The sequence below is a fragment of the Neopsephotus bourkii genome, unplaced genomic scaffold, assembly GCF_033783945.1.
Source record: "Neopsephotus bourkii isolate Nb327-2 ecotype Australia unplaced genomic scaffold, CSIRO-AGI_Nbou_v1 NB_923, whole genome shotgun sequence".
Lineage (NCBI taxonomy): Eukaryota > Metazoa > Chordata > Aves > Psittaciformes > Psittacidae > Neopsephotus > Neopsephotus bourkii.
Window position 1 is genome coordinate 2,427,388 of NW_026901417.1, and position 14,545 is coordinate 2,441,932.

At 41.4% G+C, this 14,545-nt stretch overlaps 1 protein-coding gene across 4 annotated transcripts in view; it reads right to left on the reverse strand.

Annotated features, from left to right (window-relative positions):
- The window catches only part of PPARG (peroxisome proliferator activated receptor gamma), an 86,233-nt gene that overhangs the window by 10,782 nt on the left and 60,906 nt on the right, over positions 1-14,545 (reverse strand). For all 4 annotated transcript variants that reach the window (XM_061357853.1, XM_061357852.1, XM_061357851.1 and 1 more), the window contains 4 exons: positions 12,684-12,911; positions 10,812-10,981; positions 9,257-9,395; positions 571-770 (listed from right to left, as the gene is read on the reverse strand). In XM_061357853.1, coding sequence (XP_061213837.1) covers positions 571-770; positions 9,257-9,395; positions 10,812-10,981; positions 12,684-12,903 — 729 coding nt within the window. In that variant the 5' untranslated portion in view covers positions 12,904-12,911. The remainder of the gene's footprint in view (positions 1-570; positions 771-9,256; positions 9,396-10,811; positions 10,982-12,683; positions 12,912-14,545) is intronic.

Consider the following 14,545-nt stretch of genomic DNA (forward strand, 5'->3'; position numbering starts at 1 on the left):
TGAAATTGCACCAGCACAGGATGCTGATCTGATCCAAGATAACCCCCTTAAATGCAGGAAGTCATCAAAGCTTCATAAGAATAAGCATCATATTTAAGGCTAGTAATGCTGTTGGCACTGGGAATCATTTGACACTTCAAAAGAGTATTCCTTTGGGAACAGGTAGTACTGATAATAAGCTATGATAATATGCTGTGATACAGATGTTTGAATAGCATAGCTGCCAATTCCTGACAGCGAGATAGCCACCTTAACAGATGATGTGGCAGATAACCTTTGGTGGAAGAGAAGGAAAACGGGAAGAGAGGCTCAGAGAATACAAAAAGGTTAAGGTGACCTTCACATTCTTGTCCTGGTTTCAAGTATTTTATTAGGTGAACTTGGAGTTTTTTCAAATAATGTTTACTTATCCTATCTAAAAACATTTCCTGTGTTTCAGACACAGCTTGAAATATGGAACTGCCAACAGCAAAGGGGGGGGGAGGGTTTCAAAGATGTGCTGTCTACGTAGTAAATAATTTACTCAAAAGAAAGGCAGAAAAAACCCAAAACAAAACAGAGGGAACTAACTGATTTGTCTGTCGTCTTTCCTGTCAAGATCGCCCTCGCCTTGGCTTTGGTCAGAGGGAAGGACTTTATGTATGAGTCATACAAATGCTTGGCAAGTGCTCGTAGATCAGCAGATTCAGGGTTTAACTGGTCGATGTCGCTGGAAATCTCTGCCAAGAGCTTCTCCTTCTCCGCTTGTGGCATTCGCCCAAACCTGATGGCTGAAGAAGATGACAAGTGATTACTACAGCTATAGTTGCACCTGAAAAAGCACACTTGGATTGCTTTTTATGTCACCTTTTGTTATGAGCTCTTGAAGTCTTTATTGAAACAGTACTTAGGCAAGCAAGAAAAAGATTATTTTCCCCAGTAATATAGGCAAAACAGCGGAAGTGCTTTAAAGAAATACAAACAAACACATCCCAAAGAGGAAATCGTCTGTGTGCCCAAACAGTAAGGTTACAATATCTTGCTTGGAAATGCAAACTTGAGAGAGTTGCTGGAAACCACTGGTTCTACCTCCAATGTAAATAAGCCAGAAAGAATCTTTAAGATATAAAAATCGTGTTGGCTGAGGGTAGGGACCACTTTTCAGCCTTGTATTATTTTGGGCAAATCACTGTATGGATCTCAGGTTCTTCATTTGTTTAGAAACAAAACACTCCCATGCCTTGCAGGAACAAATTCCTAAATAGTTCAGCACAACTTAGCGTGGCAAGTGCTATGAAATGTTACTAAATGAATTAAGGAATGAGAAAGAAGTTGTAGAGGGAATACAAAAGCCAGAAAAGAGCTGAGTTCTTGAGTTCTTCATGTAACTCTATATGCATGCAGTATTGAGAGAACAGGAAATGGTTCTACCTACTCATATGGTCTCACAGTTGCTCAATACTGACCAAGGCAGGCTGTATACCTCCCACTGTGACCCATATGCCTCCTCTCCAAGACACTCTTCATTCATATGGGGACTGACTTGGAAAACATTTCACATGAGCTGTCAAGATGAAGCCTGATTTATTGCATGATAGTTCAGGAAACAGAATTTGGTTTATTTTACAGAAACAAAACAAAAGAGCATCCAAACAAACAGCAGGAGGAAGAGATAAAGGTTTGCATTTTGGCCTTAGACAGAAAGAGAAATATTCTAAATATTTTTGCAGTGATTGGTGTCTTCCTTGGCTAAAGCAAAAGTGCTGTTAAGATCATATGTAGGGATGATCATACAGGGGACATTTACTTTGGAAGCAACCAGCCACTTTCCTTTCATGTGTTTGCTTGCAGTGTGCTGATGGACAAAAAAGACACTTCAAGAGTAATTAGCTGTGCTAAGAAACAACCCCAAACCCTATTTGTCACTTACTATTGACCATTTCTCTTATTTCATACCTCTAGAAACAAGGTGGGTTGTTTTGACAACTGCATTACAGTTCTCTGTCAGCAGACTCGGTCTCTGAGTGCTGCATGCTGTATATTTCATATCTGCTCGAGTATTCTGTGAGCATTCAGATGTCAGAATAAAAAGCTTCCTGAGAGGAAGCCAAGCTCAATGGGTAGAAATTGAGATACTGTTTTTACAGATATTTCCAAGAGCAAAATATTTAAAGAGAAGTTATTAATTTCAGCTTAGTTTCTATGAGGTACTAGAATGGCTCAGACTGACCCCACTCTGAAAAGAAGCAGTGTGAATGGGTGAGTGTATGGTGACATTAGTGATGCACAAAAAACTGATCTCAAACAAAAGGAGAGTTTGTATTTGTCCTGAGTGTAACTGAAATAAAAGAATGAAAAGATTCAGCATAGCTACAAAGGAATTAATTCAGCTCCATCTGCTGCCATGGGCACTGTGGCTCAACACTCTTTCGGTACTTTCATTTTGCAGTTCAAATGGATTCTCTCACTATTACCAATTCTTATTTGTAGTTAACACAGATCCTTTCAGTTTGTTTTTAAAAGCCATGCTCTGGAGGTTGGCAGCATTGAACCTTGCTGTGATCTCTGCATTTAGACGTTCCTGAAGATGTAAAATGAACAAAGTCTGAGTGCTCTATGAATTAAATGGAACGAAAACTCACCGAGAGTATTTTATAGCATTTACAGATCTTTTTTTCTGATACTTAAGGAGTGAGTCAATAAAAAGAAGCAAACTGGCATCACCATAATAAAGCCAAAATACAGTATTACATAAATATAGTAAGAAGTTGTTACAGGGACACCATGCAGAAATAAAATGTGGGGTCAGGAAGGTGTTAAGATAACAATATGGCTAATAAAGGTGTTAAAGGTAAATTAGAAGTCCAGGTCAGACTGTGGCCCAACAATTCGTAACTTCACATCTTCATTAAAAGCTCTTATGTTCTTCCCCAAACCTGGTTTCAGATGTAACGTTCATTTCATATTACATTTGTGGAATTCATAAGAGGATGTTTTATGATCAGTGTATCCACTTTTCAAGTGTGCATTTTGCAATAGCTTCATCAGTGTAAAAAAAATCCTGTTCTACTTTGATGATTCTGATTGGCATCTTGACAACAAAGTCAGCTCCTCAACATCTGGTTTTGAGGAAGAATTGGCAAACTGGAGACCTAAGTTAGCAAGACTTCTCACACTGTTACTCTTAATCTTGAAAGAAAGCAAGACAAGTATTAGCCTCATGTAAAGAACTTCATAGAAAAGGAAAATCAGAGTTGCCCACGTTTAAAACGTTGATCACTTCCAGAAACCTATGAAGTGCAATTTATTATGACCTGAAGTCTTAACACACAGTAAGAAGTCCTGAGGAGCTCTGAGGATCTGTAAGTCCTTGAAGAGATTTCACAATAGGATCAGGAATGAGGTACTTTGGGCCAGAAAAATGTTTTGTTATGATAAATCCTACTTGTAAACTATTTTGGTATTGTAGGTGGAATGCATTTATAAAAATATTCTATATAATGTTATAATATGCATTTTCAACAGCCTGATGTCAACCCTATACGCTCTGTCTGTAAGCACATCAGAAGTATTACGGAAAGAGATATTGACTGGACACCAGGGTGAGACATGATTCTGGAGAGCTGGGCTTTGCAGGAGCAAATTCATAACCTGGAATCTCCCTGGCACAAGAGCCCCTGTCATCAAGGTTATTTCTACAAAGGGGATTAAAAAAATATAGCACAGTATATTCAGTATATTGCTTCCCCTTCCATATTAATGTTTTAATATTAATTTAGCTCTAAAATAATTCATGCATTTCCCCGAGGCATTAAAAACAATAGGAATGTATTTGTTTTTTTCTCTACATCTGCCCCTAGTCAAATATCTACTGAAACATTCATAGCAATATAGCAGAGTGCATACACCAGCTATGACACTGCTTAGGAAATAGAACTGTTGAATGGAGAGATGTGATGGAGAAGATAAAGGATTCTCAAACCAGAGATTGTTCTGTCAGTAGAATGTAACTCAGCTGTGCAATTGTATTCCTTCATGGAACAGAAACTGGACTGATGGCAGACACCTTGCTAGAAACTCACACTGGGGGAACAGGCTGGTGCCTGCTCTCTCCAGTAGGTTTGCCAGGATTGAGTGCGATAGTTTCTGGTTTAAAACTTCAGGCAGTTTTTCCCTAGCTGTATCTATCTACTGTTGCACTGATACTCCCAGCATTAAATAAGCTTAGTTCTGAGTATAAACCAACAGCATTGCATGTACACGATGTTTTCTGACTATGCTCCTACACCCTGGTTCCTGAATGTCTCATTTCCTGTCCAAGAGTCTCTTGGGAAGTAAATGACAGTATTTGTGCTAGAAATTTGGTATTGCTAAAGGACATATAGCAACTTGCTCTGTCTTTATTTTTTTTAATTGAAAATAATATGGATTACAGGTGTTTGGGAATCCTGTTTCTGGTGCGCTGATCTATCCTGACCAAAGGATACCAAATTGCCTTTGCACAGTAGGCATGGTTTACAAGGCCTAGTGCTTCTAACATTTAGAGACTGCACTGGAGTTCATCATACTGTTAGTAGTTCATTTACTGTGAAGAGTCCTAGAGTAAATGCCCTCTTAGCATTCAGTTTTGGTTTGGCTGTGATGGTGACACTTATTTTCCTGCAAACGGCTTTGAGAACTGTATGAAGAATGCTATAACCCCAAAATACTATTTATGCCTTTGGTGTTTCCTTCAGAACTCTGCCTTGTTGGAATCAGATTGATTTTTTTGTTTATGTATCTTTAAGAATTTGCATAACTCTTACATATACAGTCAATCCCCTGTGAACATCAGTGTGAAATCAGAGCATTGCCTTCACTGTGCTAAATTCTGAGAGTGCAAACACCCGTATTTATAACCTATATTGGACTCAAAGCCCAAACTTGCATAGGAAGATGGTATCAAATGAAAAAGAAACAAAAAGAAACCACAAGGAAACAACAGCACAACTGCCAAAGAGAACCCTGAATTCTATAGCAGATGTGTTAAAATGCTGAGATTACACTGAAAGAAAATTCACGCATGTATCATTATACAGTAAACTGGGTTCTAAGCACTAACTTCCATTCTGGAATGCTTGTGCGCTGCACTCAGAGTGCAGTCAGATACAGCAAACACTGCTCACAGCACACACAGCTCTCACAGCACTGTCAGGGCAGTGCCAACCTGCTGCTATCACTGCGTGCAGTTAGCTGATAGCTAATCAAATCAGCGTAAGGGGTTATCTCTTACTGGCCTGAACCACCCAGCACTGGTTTGTCAGCACAAAGGATTGCCAGCTATCAGATCACAGGGGTGGCATTCAGCAAGACACCAATCCTGCAGTTTGCGTCCAGCAGATAGGACCAAGTCTTCTGCTAAACATGTGAACTGACTGCACTAAGACTGGAAACGAGCTCTTGCCGTTTTCAGCACTACCTGAACCATTAGGGTGCACCTTGCTGCCTGCCATCGTTCCATCAGACTTCTACATAAAGTAACTCAGCAACACTGGAGCCCCTCAGGAATCTCAGCATTCTTTCTAGTGTTTAGTGTGTGAGAACTGTGCCTGGGGGAAGGTTTGTTCCACCTCTCTGGCTCTGTATGGATGGTATGACTATTAGCAGTCTCTTTCTACATGTGCTTGTTTCTTTCTAAATGGGTGATCCACGTTTAAACATCATCCTTATATCATGAACACCTGTGCCCTGGAAGGTTTCTGCTGTAAGTAGGTCAGGAATTCTGAGAATAGTTTCCTAAAACAAAAATGTGATCAAGACCCAAAAGTCTATGTTGTCAAACTATTAGATTTATAATTAACTTTACTAGTGACTAGTTATGAATCAAACATTTTTATCCTATAATTTGATGGGCAAAAGGATAGTTTTCATTGGGTTTTAATGTTTAGAATGTATTTTATAAAGATGCTATTAGTTGCACCAGGTACTGTTCAATGTTTGCTAGCATTGTAGGCAAAACGTGGGGCAAAATTCAGTTTGTGGTACTGGCCTGGTAGCTTCCTGTTGGAGAAGTCACTCTCATTTTCAGGGACTGAGACTAAAGTCAGGGACAGGTCAGGCACCAGGAGGGTTATGGAAGGAATTTGGAACGTGGGATGTTGGGCGAGAGGAGAGGTAGGACACACTGATTGTACTTAGAGAGGTCAGGGTGGAAGAGGAGAGTTCACAGGCTGGATAAGAATTCACAGCATTTGTGGTGGCTGAGGAAGATTTCAAGGATGGGTGGAATCCTTTTCTGCTTCTTTCCCAATCTCCCTCCTGTGACCGTGGTCTCATCTTCCATTTCCTGGACCACTCATCCTCCTTGCTACTCTATCTTCTCCTCCATCTACTCTCACAGCAGGCCCAGGTTCCTTACCTCCAGGGAGCCTGGGAAGTGCATCAAGGCAGGATCTGTAGGAGGGAGAAGAGCAGGGACAAGCCAGCAAGCTGGTATAAGAGACCTGGAACTGTGGCTTGCTGCTCACACTGCAGGGGTGGAAGGGCTTCAGATGGCAATTGCTTTCACAGTAATAGCAGATCCTGAAAGTTTAGGCACTTGCTGGAACACGAGATCTCACTCTTTGCCAGTTATTTCCTTTACTTGTGTTTAGAGTATTCTCCAAATGTCAGTGCCATAAAGCCAACAGTGAACACAGTAAGATGCTACATGCTACTGGAATATTTACCTTTACAACACATTTTACAGCTTGGAGAAGTCTCTGTACCTACTCACAGGCTATTTTGTAGAGCACTTGGTTCCTCTGATTGACAAAATTACTTCTGAGCACAAATAAGTCCCCAAATAGACTATAAACACAGCTTCCTGCACTAGAAACACGAGGTAAAGCCTGGGTGCATGCGTGTCTGCGTTCACTGGAGGCATGTGCCCACACTGAGCAGTTCACTGCTCCCAGCACTGATGATAAAGCCCTACTGCCATGAGTGCTCTTCTTTACAGTAGTTGCTTTTGTATAAATAGCGGCTTTGAGGAGAAGAGAAATGAATGAATGACTTTTCTAACATACAAGCCCCAAGCTTCTGCTTAGTGGTACTTCAGCACACAATGTAAGCAACTAAGGGTTAAACACAGAGCAGCACTGTGGCTAGAGAAGGAAAGGAAAACAATATTCAAGGCATGAGAACTCTACTGTCTTCTTTAACCTTCAGCCAAGTGGTATGTGGCGTTCCTACGTGAAAAAATGTGGCTGTAGCTGCTAAGGTCTCCCTGCATTCCCTGCTTCTCTAAGTCCCTCTTCATGTTGCAATAGTGCATCTATGCACAGACAGGCATAGGTTGGAACCCTCAGGCACAAGTAATCCACGTTCTCATTTGAAATTCAGCTAATTTCACTACCCAAATGGGTGAAGAAGTGTAACATAAAATGTGTTTGTGTGTCATCGGCAACACCCCGTGTTGTGTTTCTGGATGCCTCTTTATGCAGCACTGGGTCTTCAAAGGTGAAATTCAGTTCTTTTTTGTAAGTCTGATTGTTTATAACTGACAGAGGAATGAGGGTGTTTTATGCTATGCCATGAAACCAGAGCAGGTAGAAAAGGCAAATGGAGAAGCCAATACTTGACTACAAACACTCCTGACTCCCTGTTAGGTGAGAGCAAACAGCGGTGCTCCTTTAAGCCCTGGGACACATGGCTTTGCCTCTTCCCTGACTCCCAGACCCACACCCCACTGGTGCCACAGCTCCTGCCTTGGCAGGACTGGGAAATGGGAGAAGAACTGGGAGGGGAAGTGTTAGTTTGAAAAGTATTTCTTGGGGCCTTTATGTTCCAAAGCCAGAGGGAACAGTCCCATTCCCCTCCTTGGTAGGGCTGCACATGGTTCCCGTTGACAGAACTGGGAGCTGTGTTGCTAGCTTGTGAATTTGGCATGCACCTTGAAAAACATCATAACAAACTCTCCTGAATTGCTATAAGAATACCCACAGTAGCATTTCAAAATTAGGTTTATGTTAAAGTGTTGCTGTTGCATCCCAGGAACTTGAAAGCCATATTTTCTATTAGCAAAACTTTTCCCATACGCGTTTACATTCAGTGCCTGTATTAACTTTGCAAACCACAGTTAAGCTTTCCTCTTGGGGACAGTACATTCATTTTTTATACTGAAAATAATGAAAGGTCTAAAAAACCACAGAGAAGTTATTTTCCCAGTCATGTTTGCAATTTTTTACCCTTAGAATTACATAAGTCTCTGTTATGACATTTAATTCCTGTTTTTACTCCACTTTGCCAAAGCAAGGCAGCAAAGAATCTTCATTATGTGTTCCTTTGCAAACATTCATAACTATTTCCACATGAACTGATTTGTTAATTTTAAAGTTCAGAGGGACTTTCTTCTAAATTCTATGGAACAGAGCAGGATCGTGATACACTTCATGCTATTTGCTTACCTACTGTAAAGAAGGCAATCACAGGACCATACCCAATGGCAAACACCTTTGCTATGTAAGACTGTGACATATTCAGAATGGAAATGCTGCTCACGGTTCACAGATGGGGGGGGGGGATGGTCACCTCCAGGTGTGGTAGAGGGCAGAAAGCATGTATGGCACAGGAATCACAGCCAGACACACTATGCGATGGGAGGCTGACAGCTGAATGGGCATGCTCAGAAACACTACACTCCTACTTACCACACATTGGAATATATGCCCAGATGTGGGTATCCTAGGAAGGAGGAGGAGAGGGGTTTGTAAACCAGTACAGGGTCCAGCCCATTCACCTAAAGTACGTTGTGTCCTAGTATGAGGAAGTGTTAACTTAGTGATGCTGACAGTGCTCAGTAAGTGTCCTATGCATCAAATTCAAGTTGTTATTCACAACGTTCCAATAAAGTCCCTAGTCCATTTTTCATGTTTAGATTGAGCTCCAGGATGCCAAACAGTCTCGTCAGAAAACAAGACAATGGACGGGAAAATAGCAGTGACACTAGGAATATGGTCAGGAAGAACAACCAACAGTGTAACGGGCAAGAATAGTGCAGGGTAAAACCAGCTCATATGTTGTGTTATGTATTATATCGAGAAGTGCAGATCTCTACCCATCTGATTTCTATACTGAAAGCAATCTTCAGTCTTACAGTTCTGGACTCAGAGGCAGTCTCTGTGATATGCATTTCTAAACTGCCTCATGTAAAGATGTAGAAGCCTGCAGATGTCGCAGCAGCACACTCAGTGACCGTATTAATGTTTCATGTTATTTTTCAGTTGAACCATCATTAATGCACGCTGCGTGCACTTACCATTATGTGACATTCCAACGGCAAGGCATTTCTGGAACCTGCAGTATTGGCATTTATTCCTGCTTTTCTTATGGATGCGGCAGTTCAGGTCACACCTGTCATAGATCAGCTTTAACCTGATGGTTCTTCGAAAAAAGCCCTGGAATCAACACAGAAGCACGTAAGAGGACACCAGACACTGCAGTGTCATCACCTCACCTCCCCTGTGAGGATAAACCCAAAGCACCTTTCAGGACACACACTGAAGCTAACTTCGGTTTGGGCAGCTTTCTAAAGGAAGCAAGGCTCATGTGATCTGTGTCTGCTCCTCCGTGTACTCCTGTTCGGATCTCATTAGCCATTTGCAACCTAGTTGGATGGAGGGGAACTGGGAAAGCTCATGGGGATTGGCGGAGTTTAAAGGACACAAGCTGGGAGCTCTACAGACATGGGGAGCATGAAGCACCCTGTACCAAAGGAAGCCAAGCTCCATTTGTTCCACTGCTCATGGGACAACTTGTTATGAAGTGAAATTTTAGATTCACTACTGGGGGAGGAAACGTTTTATAAATCACTGCCAACCAGAAATTCTGCCAACAGGAATTCGATCTCAAGTGAACCAGTCACATTATGGGGTATTGTCTCCTGACAGCTTAAAGATGCTTTCCCACATCACTCAGAATCGATTAAGTTTTACCCAAATTTATCTGCATTTGTCCCTTGTAACAATGAAGGTCTTTCTCACAATATCAACAAGTCACTGTAATTTAATTAGTCAACAACGTACTTATTGCTTTACGTGTTCCTAATTCAGAGCCACACGTTTTATTTCAGCTCTGCACTGGGTCTTTCCTATTAGTTCATTTCCTCTAGATACTGAAAACAGAGAAGATGAGAATCTGATGTTAAACACTGTAATATTTTTCTTTGAGCTGAATGAATTATTATTCATTTCTTTCTCTGGCATTTCTTCTCTCATTCTTGAGGAAGGTCAATTTTTACACCATTCATTTGTCCTTTTTGTATTACAAACACTAAACACCATTGACATAAAAAAAAGCTGATGGAGTTTTAAAGCAGAAAACCACATTCTTCCATTCCATTAGACTTTTCCATAGTCATCTAGGAACGTGTGAATTGGGTGAGGAAACTCTAATCAATTGGAATAACAGAGTCTGAAGCTTAAATTGCTCAGAGGATTGAGCTTTGGAGTTAGGCACGAGTCTGCTTTTGCTGCATGCTATGAATTGAGATTCTGCAATTGATCTCCAAGACAGCAGGAATTAACTAGAATTGCACAATTGCCAAAAGTAGAAGAAATGCACAAAAATTTATAATAGATCAGTAACTTAATAAAAAAAGGCAAATTATATTTAAAACCCCTCCTCCTATGAAGTCATAAAGTATCTGCAGTCTGTGAGGAACAGACAGTCCTTTCCAACCCGAACTGTTCTGTGATGCTATGACTGTACTTCAAGAACTGAAGCTGTTTATAAAAGCACAGACCTCTGATTTTACCAAGGGATTATTCAGTATCCAGTCTTCCTTCAGAAGAGCCACTTTTGTGACAACTCACCTTGCAACCCTCGCAGGCATGTACACCATAATGAAACCCCGAGGCCTTGTCCCCGCACACACGGCATTCAATAGCCATCAGGGAGTTGGAAGTCTCCTCATGAGGCTTGTTGTACAGCTGAACCTTCTCTGAAAAATAGGGTGGGGAAGGAGGCTCCATTTTGATTGCACCTGTGTGTAAAGAAGAGAGAAACTCAAAGTACAATTCAATATATATAGGAAGAAACAAGGAATAATCCCAAGCAATCACAGTAAACATAGCCAGAGTCATAGCTCTGCTTCATAATACAAAATGAGTAGTAAACAGAGGATGTAAAGGGATGTAAACTGGAAGCCACTGTCTCAGGGGCAGTACATAGGCTGTAAAACCTGGAAGAGGCAGATTCTGATGTAGAAAGTGCATTACAGATCCAGTTTTCAGCTCTGGAGGGTGGAACGATTGGAAGAAAGGGATATAAAAATGTACCTATGGAGACCTCATACTTGAAAGGCCTTCCAGTATCTAACCTGGTTACATTACTTCAAAGTGTTCAGAGCTACTGCAGGGAGATGGGCTGGAGTTTCTAATCTTGTCAAAAAAAAATAATGTAAGTACCTATACATTGAATAATAGATAATTGGATAATATTGGATATTTAAAGAAATTGAGCTCTCCTGGGGAACACTTTGGATGCAGTTTAGAGATACATCTTCTCTTCTGAACACTTCTCATTGAGAGAGCAATTGAATATCAACAAGCTCAAACAACCAAATATTAGGTCCTTAAATCAGTTACTGGTCATAGAAGCCTCAGAAGTGATGTAAGTGCCACAGTATTACAAAAGGATGAAAGTTTTCCTCTTCCAGGCTGGCTGCGTGGTACAAACTAGATACTTTTCTTTCATACCAAAACTAGGAAGAAAGAAGAGGAAATCGTTAAAGATGAAGAGGATTTATCCTACCTCAGCGCTACTGTACCCTACCTTGTTATTGGAGTGCTATGGACAGTTCTAACTAAACAAAAGGACATTATTAGCTGGGAAAATGTCTTAATGTATTACATATGCAACCGAGAGGTTCCCAGCACCCACTTCACTGTGCAGCCAGAATTAAACACCGCAGGATTCCCAGCAGGGATTCCCTTGAAGAATTCCTGGACGGATTGCTATAAGCAAAAGCGGTGTCAAATCCAAGTAGGATGAGTGGATCTTTCAGAAAGTTCCAGGCACAGCAACCTCACGTCCTTCCTCGGAGCAGGGATGTGCAGGGACAGCTCACTTAAAAACGATACACTTCTTAAAAGGAGCGTTCCCTCTCAGTTATTTACTGTTACTGGCAAAGAGCAGCACTGCTCCTAGTGCATAACGAGTCCGAGCCTATGGAGCCTCAAGCTTTAGGGACACTGATAAAAGTTAGACCAAAGCCGTGACTCAGGCGTAGCCAATATCTCTACTCCATCACTTTCTTAGGCTGTTTGGCATTTCAAAGCTACACATATGAATTAGTAATATGCTGTGTAGCCTGGGGCATTTTTTAACACCCAGGATACTTATTCTGCACCAAGCTTCAAAGGACAATTTACACATAAGGTACATGAATAGGAAACTGGAAGCTTCAGAAAAAAATGGTGGGGTTCATGTGTCTAGTAAAAAACATTTAATGTCATTTTAGCTACCTTCTGATACCCTGCCCAACCTCCAACTGCTGCTCTGGAAGGGTGAAGGGCTGCTGTGTGTATTCTTTCTTTCCTATCTGCCCTGCAAGCATGGTGACACAGGATACAGCAGTTAGTCACCTGAATACTTCTACAGCCTTTTGGCTGGTAGGGCACTTCCCAGAGAATGGAGCAGATATGAGCATGAAGGAAATACAGGTTTTAAAACCAAAAGCATACTTTGGCAATCTTGGAGCTTGATATCGTATTTATAATCAATGCTTGTCTGATCGCTTCTTGCGAGAGGAATATCTTCATAGTGTGGTGAAGAAATGCTTGAGAAATCAACGGTGGTAAACGGCTTTATGTCGAAGGAATGTGTGTGATCTTCCATTGCAGACAGATCCACGGGGCTAATTCCAAAATTCATGGGCCAAAACGGCATTTCTGTGTCAACCATTGTAACCCCTGAAAACAGAAACACAGACATTTTGAAAGAGACTAGTTACCTCTGTGACAAGTTAAGGTCCTATTGTCTCACGTCCAAAGGGGTGAAGTGCAAACTCTCAATCAGGTGCAGGTTTAGGCCCCATCTATCATTTGCCATGAGTTTGGCACCATAGAATGTACTAGGGCTTATAGTAACATTGCATGGCTAACACTGAGTAGTTAACCTGGCTTTGAGGTGGCTCTTAGGGAGGCTCTGCCAGCTCATGTCATAAGAGCAAATGAGATGTTCTGACATCTCGGCCTCACGCTAACCTTAGAACAGAACAACCAGAGAAGAGAAGGCTCAGGAGGAACATTATTGCTCTCTAAAACTACCTGAAACGGGGCCAGGAGGGGACTGGTCTCTGCTCCCAAGGAACAAGGGATGGGACAAGAGAAAACAGCCTCAAGCTGCACCAGGGCAGGTTTAGATGGAGCTGAGGAACAATTCCTGCCCCAGAGGGTGCTCAGGCACAGGGCAGTGCTGGAGTCACGGTCCTTGGAAGTGTTCACAGACTGTGTAGACAAAGCCCTCCGTGCCATGGGTTAGTGGTGGCCTTGGAAGTGCTGAGGCAATGGTTGGACTTGAGGAGCTTAAAGGTCTTTTCCAACCTGGGTGATTCTATGGCTGTCTTCAGTATCCTGCTGGGCTGGACTGGACTGATGTGTTCTTCAGAGGGCAGCACAGACAGTTAGTGGGCTCACAGAACTGTGCTTAGGTGAGTAACTCACAAAAACAGAGGGGAAAAATAACCAACTCACTAACTGAATGGGCAGATGGATTACAGTTTTACTTGGCTGTTTTGTACAATATGTATGTGCTTTAGCAAACATGCAAGTCATTTAAAACAAAACCAAACCCAAAGACAGATGTCACTGACTTTAACTGCATCTCTCAATGGTGTGTATATGAATAGAATCAGAAGTCTTCCACAGCTGGTTTTGCAGCTTTGCAAATTCTGATCACTCTCTCCAAGTGCCTGAAAACATGAGGGATTTCTACACTATGAAAAAATTAAAAAGAAGTCAGTGGTTTTCCTCCAAATAACCAGCAAAGTTTGAAATCTTCCCTCATTCAAGTGTGTCAAAAGCTTTATCCCAGAGTCTGCAATCCAAGCCTCGAGGAACTTCCATTTCTGACTTCCCACATTCTAGATCTCTTTGTGCACATCTTGAAACCAGTAACCAAATCAAAATCTTCCATCTGCAAAAATGGTCAGCAAATCAAGTGCAATGAGACTGAGATTTAAAGAGTTTTTCTGAGTCCTCTTTTGACACTTGGATGACCAAAACCCTTGATTCAGATGTATTTCAACTGTAAAGGCTGTAAGTAACAGCAAGTGTAAACCACTGTTTTATAACCAGGGTTTGTCTTTCAGTTTCCATCATTTATAAAAAGAACATTCTGATCTAAAAATAGAGTTCATGTGAAGGAACTTCATTGACTTGGTCCCTTTGGCTGTTTAATTTGGACTTTAGACCCAATCAGGTAAATAGCCTTTAACCTCTAGATAACAGGAACTTTGATTTGATCCACTTTGAATCAAAACTGCTTTGTCACACCGCCACAACTGTTGTAAAATCAATCTCACGGAACAGACCTGCTCTATAAC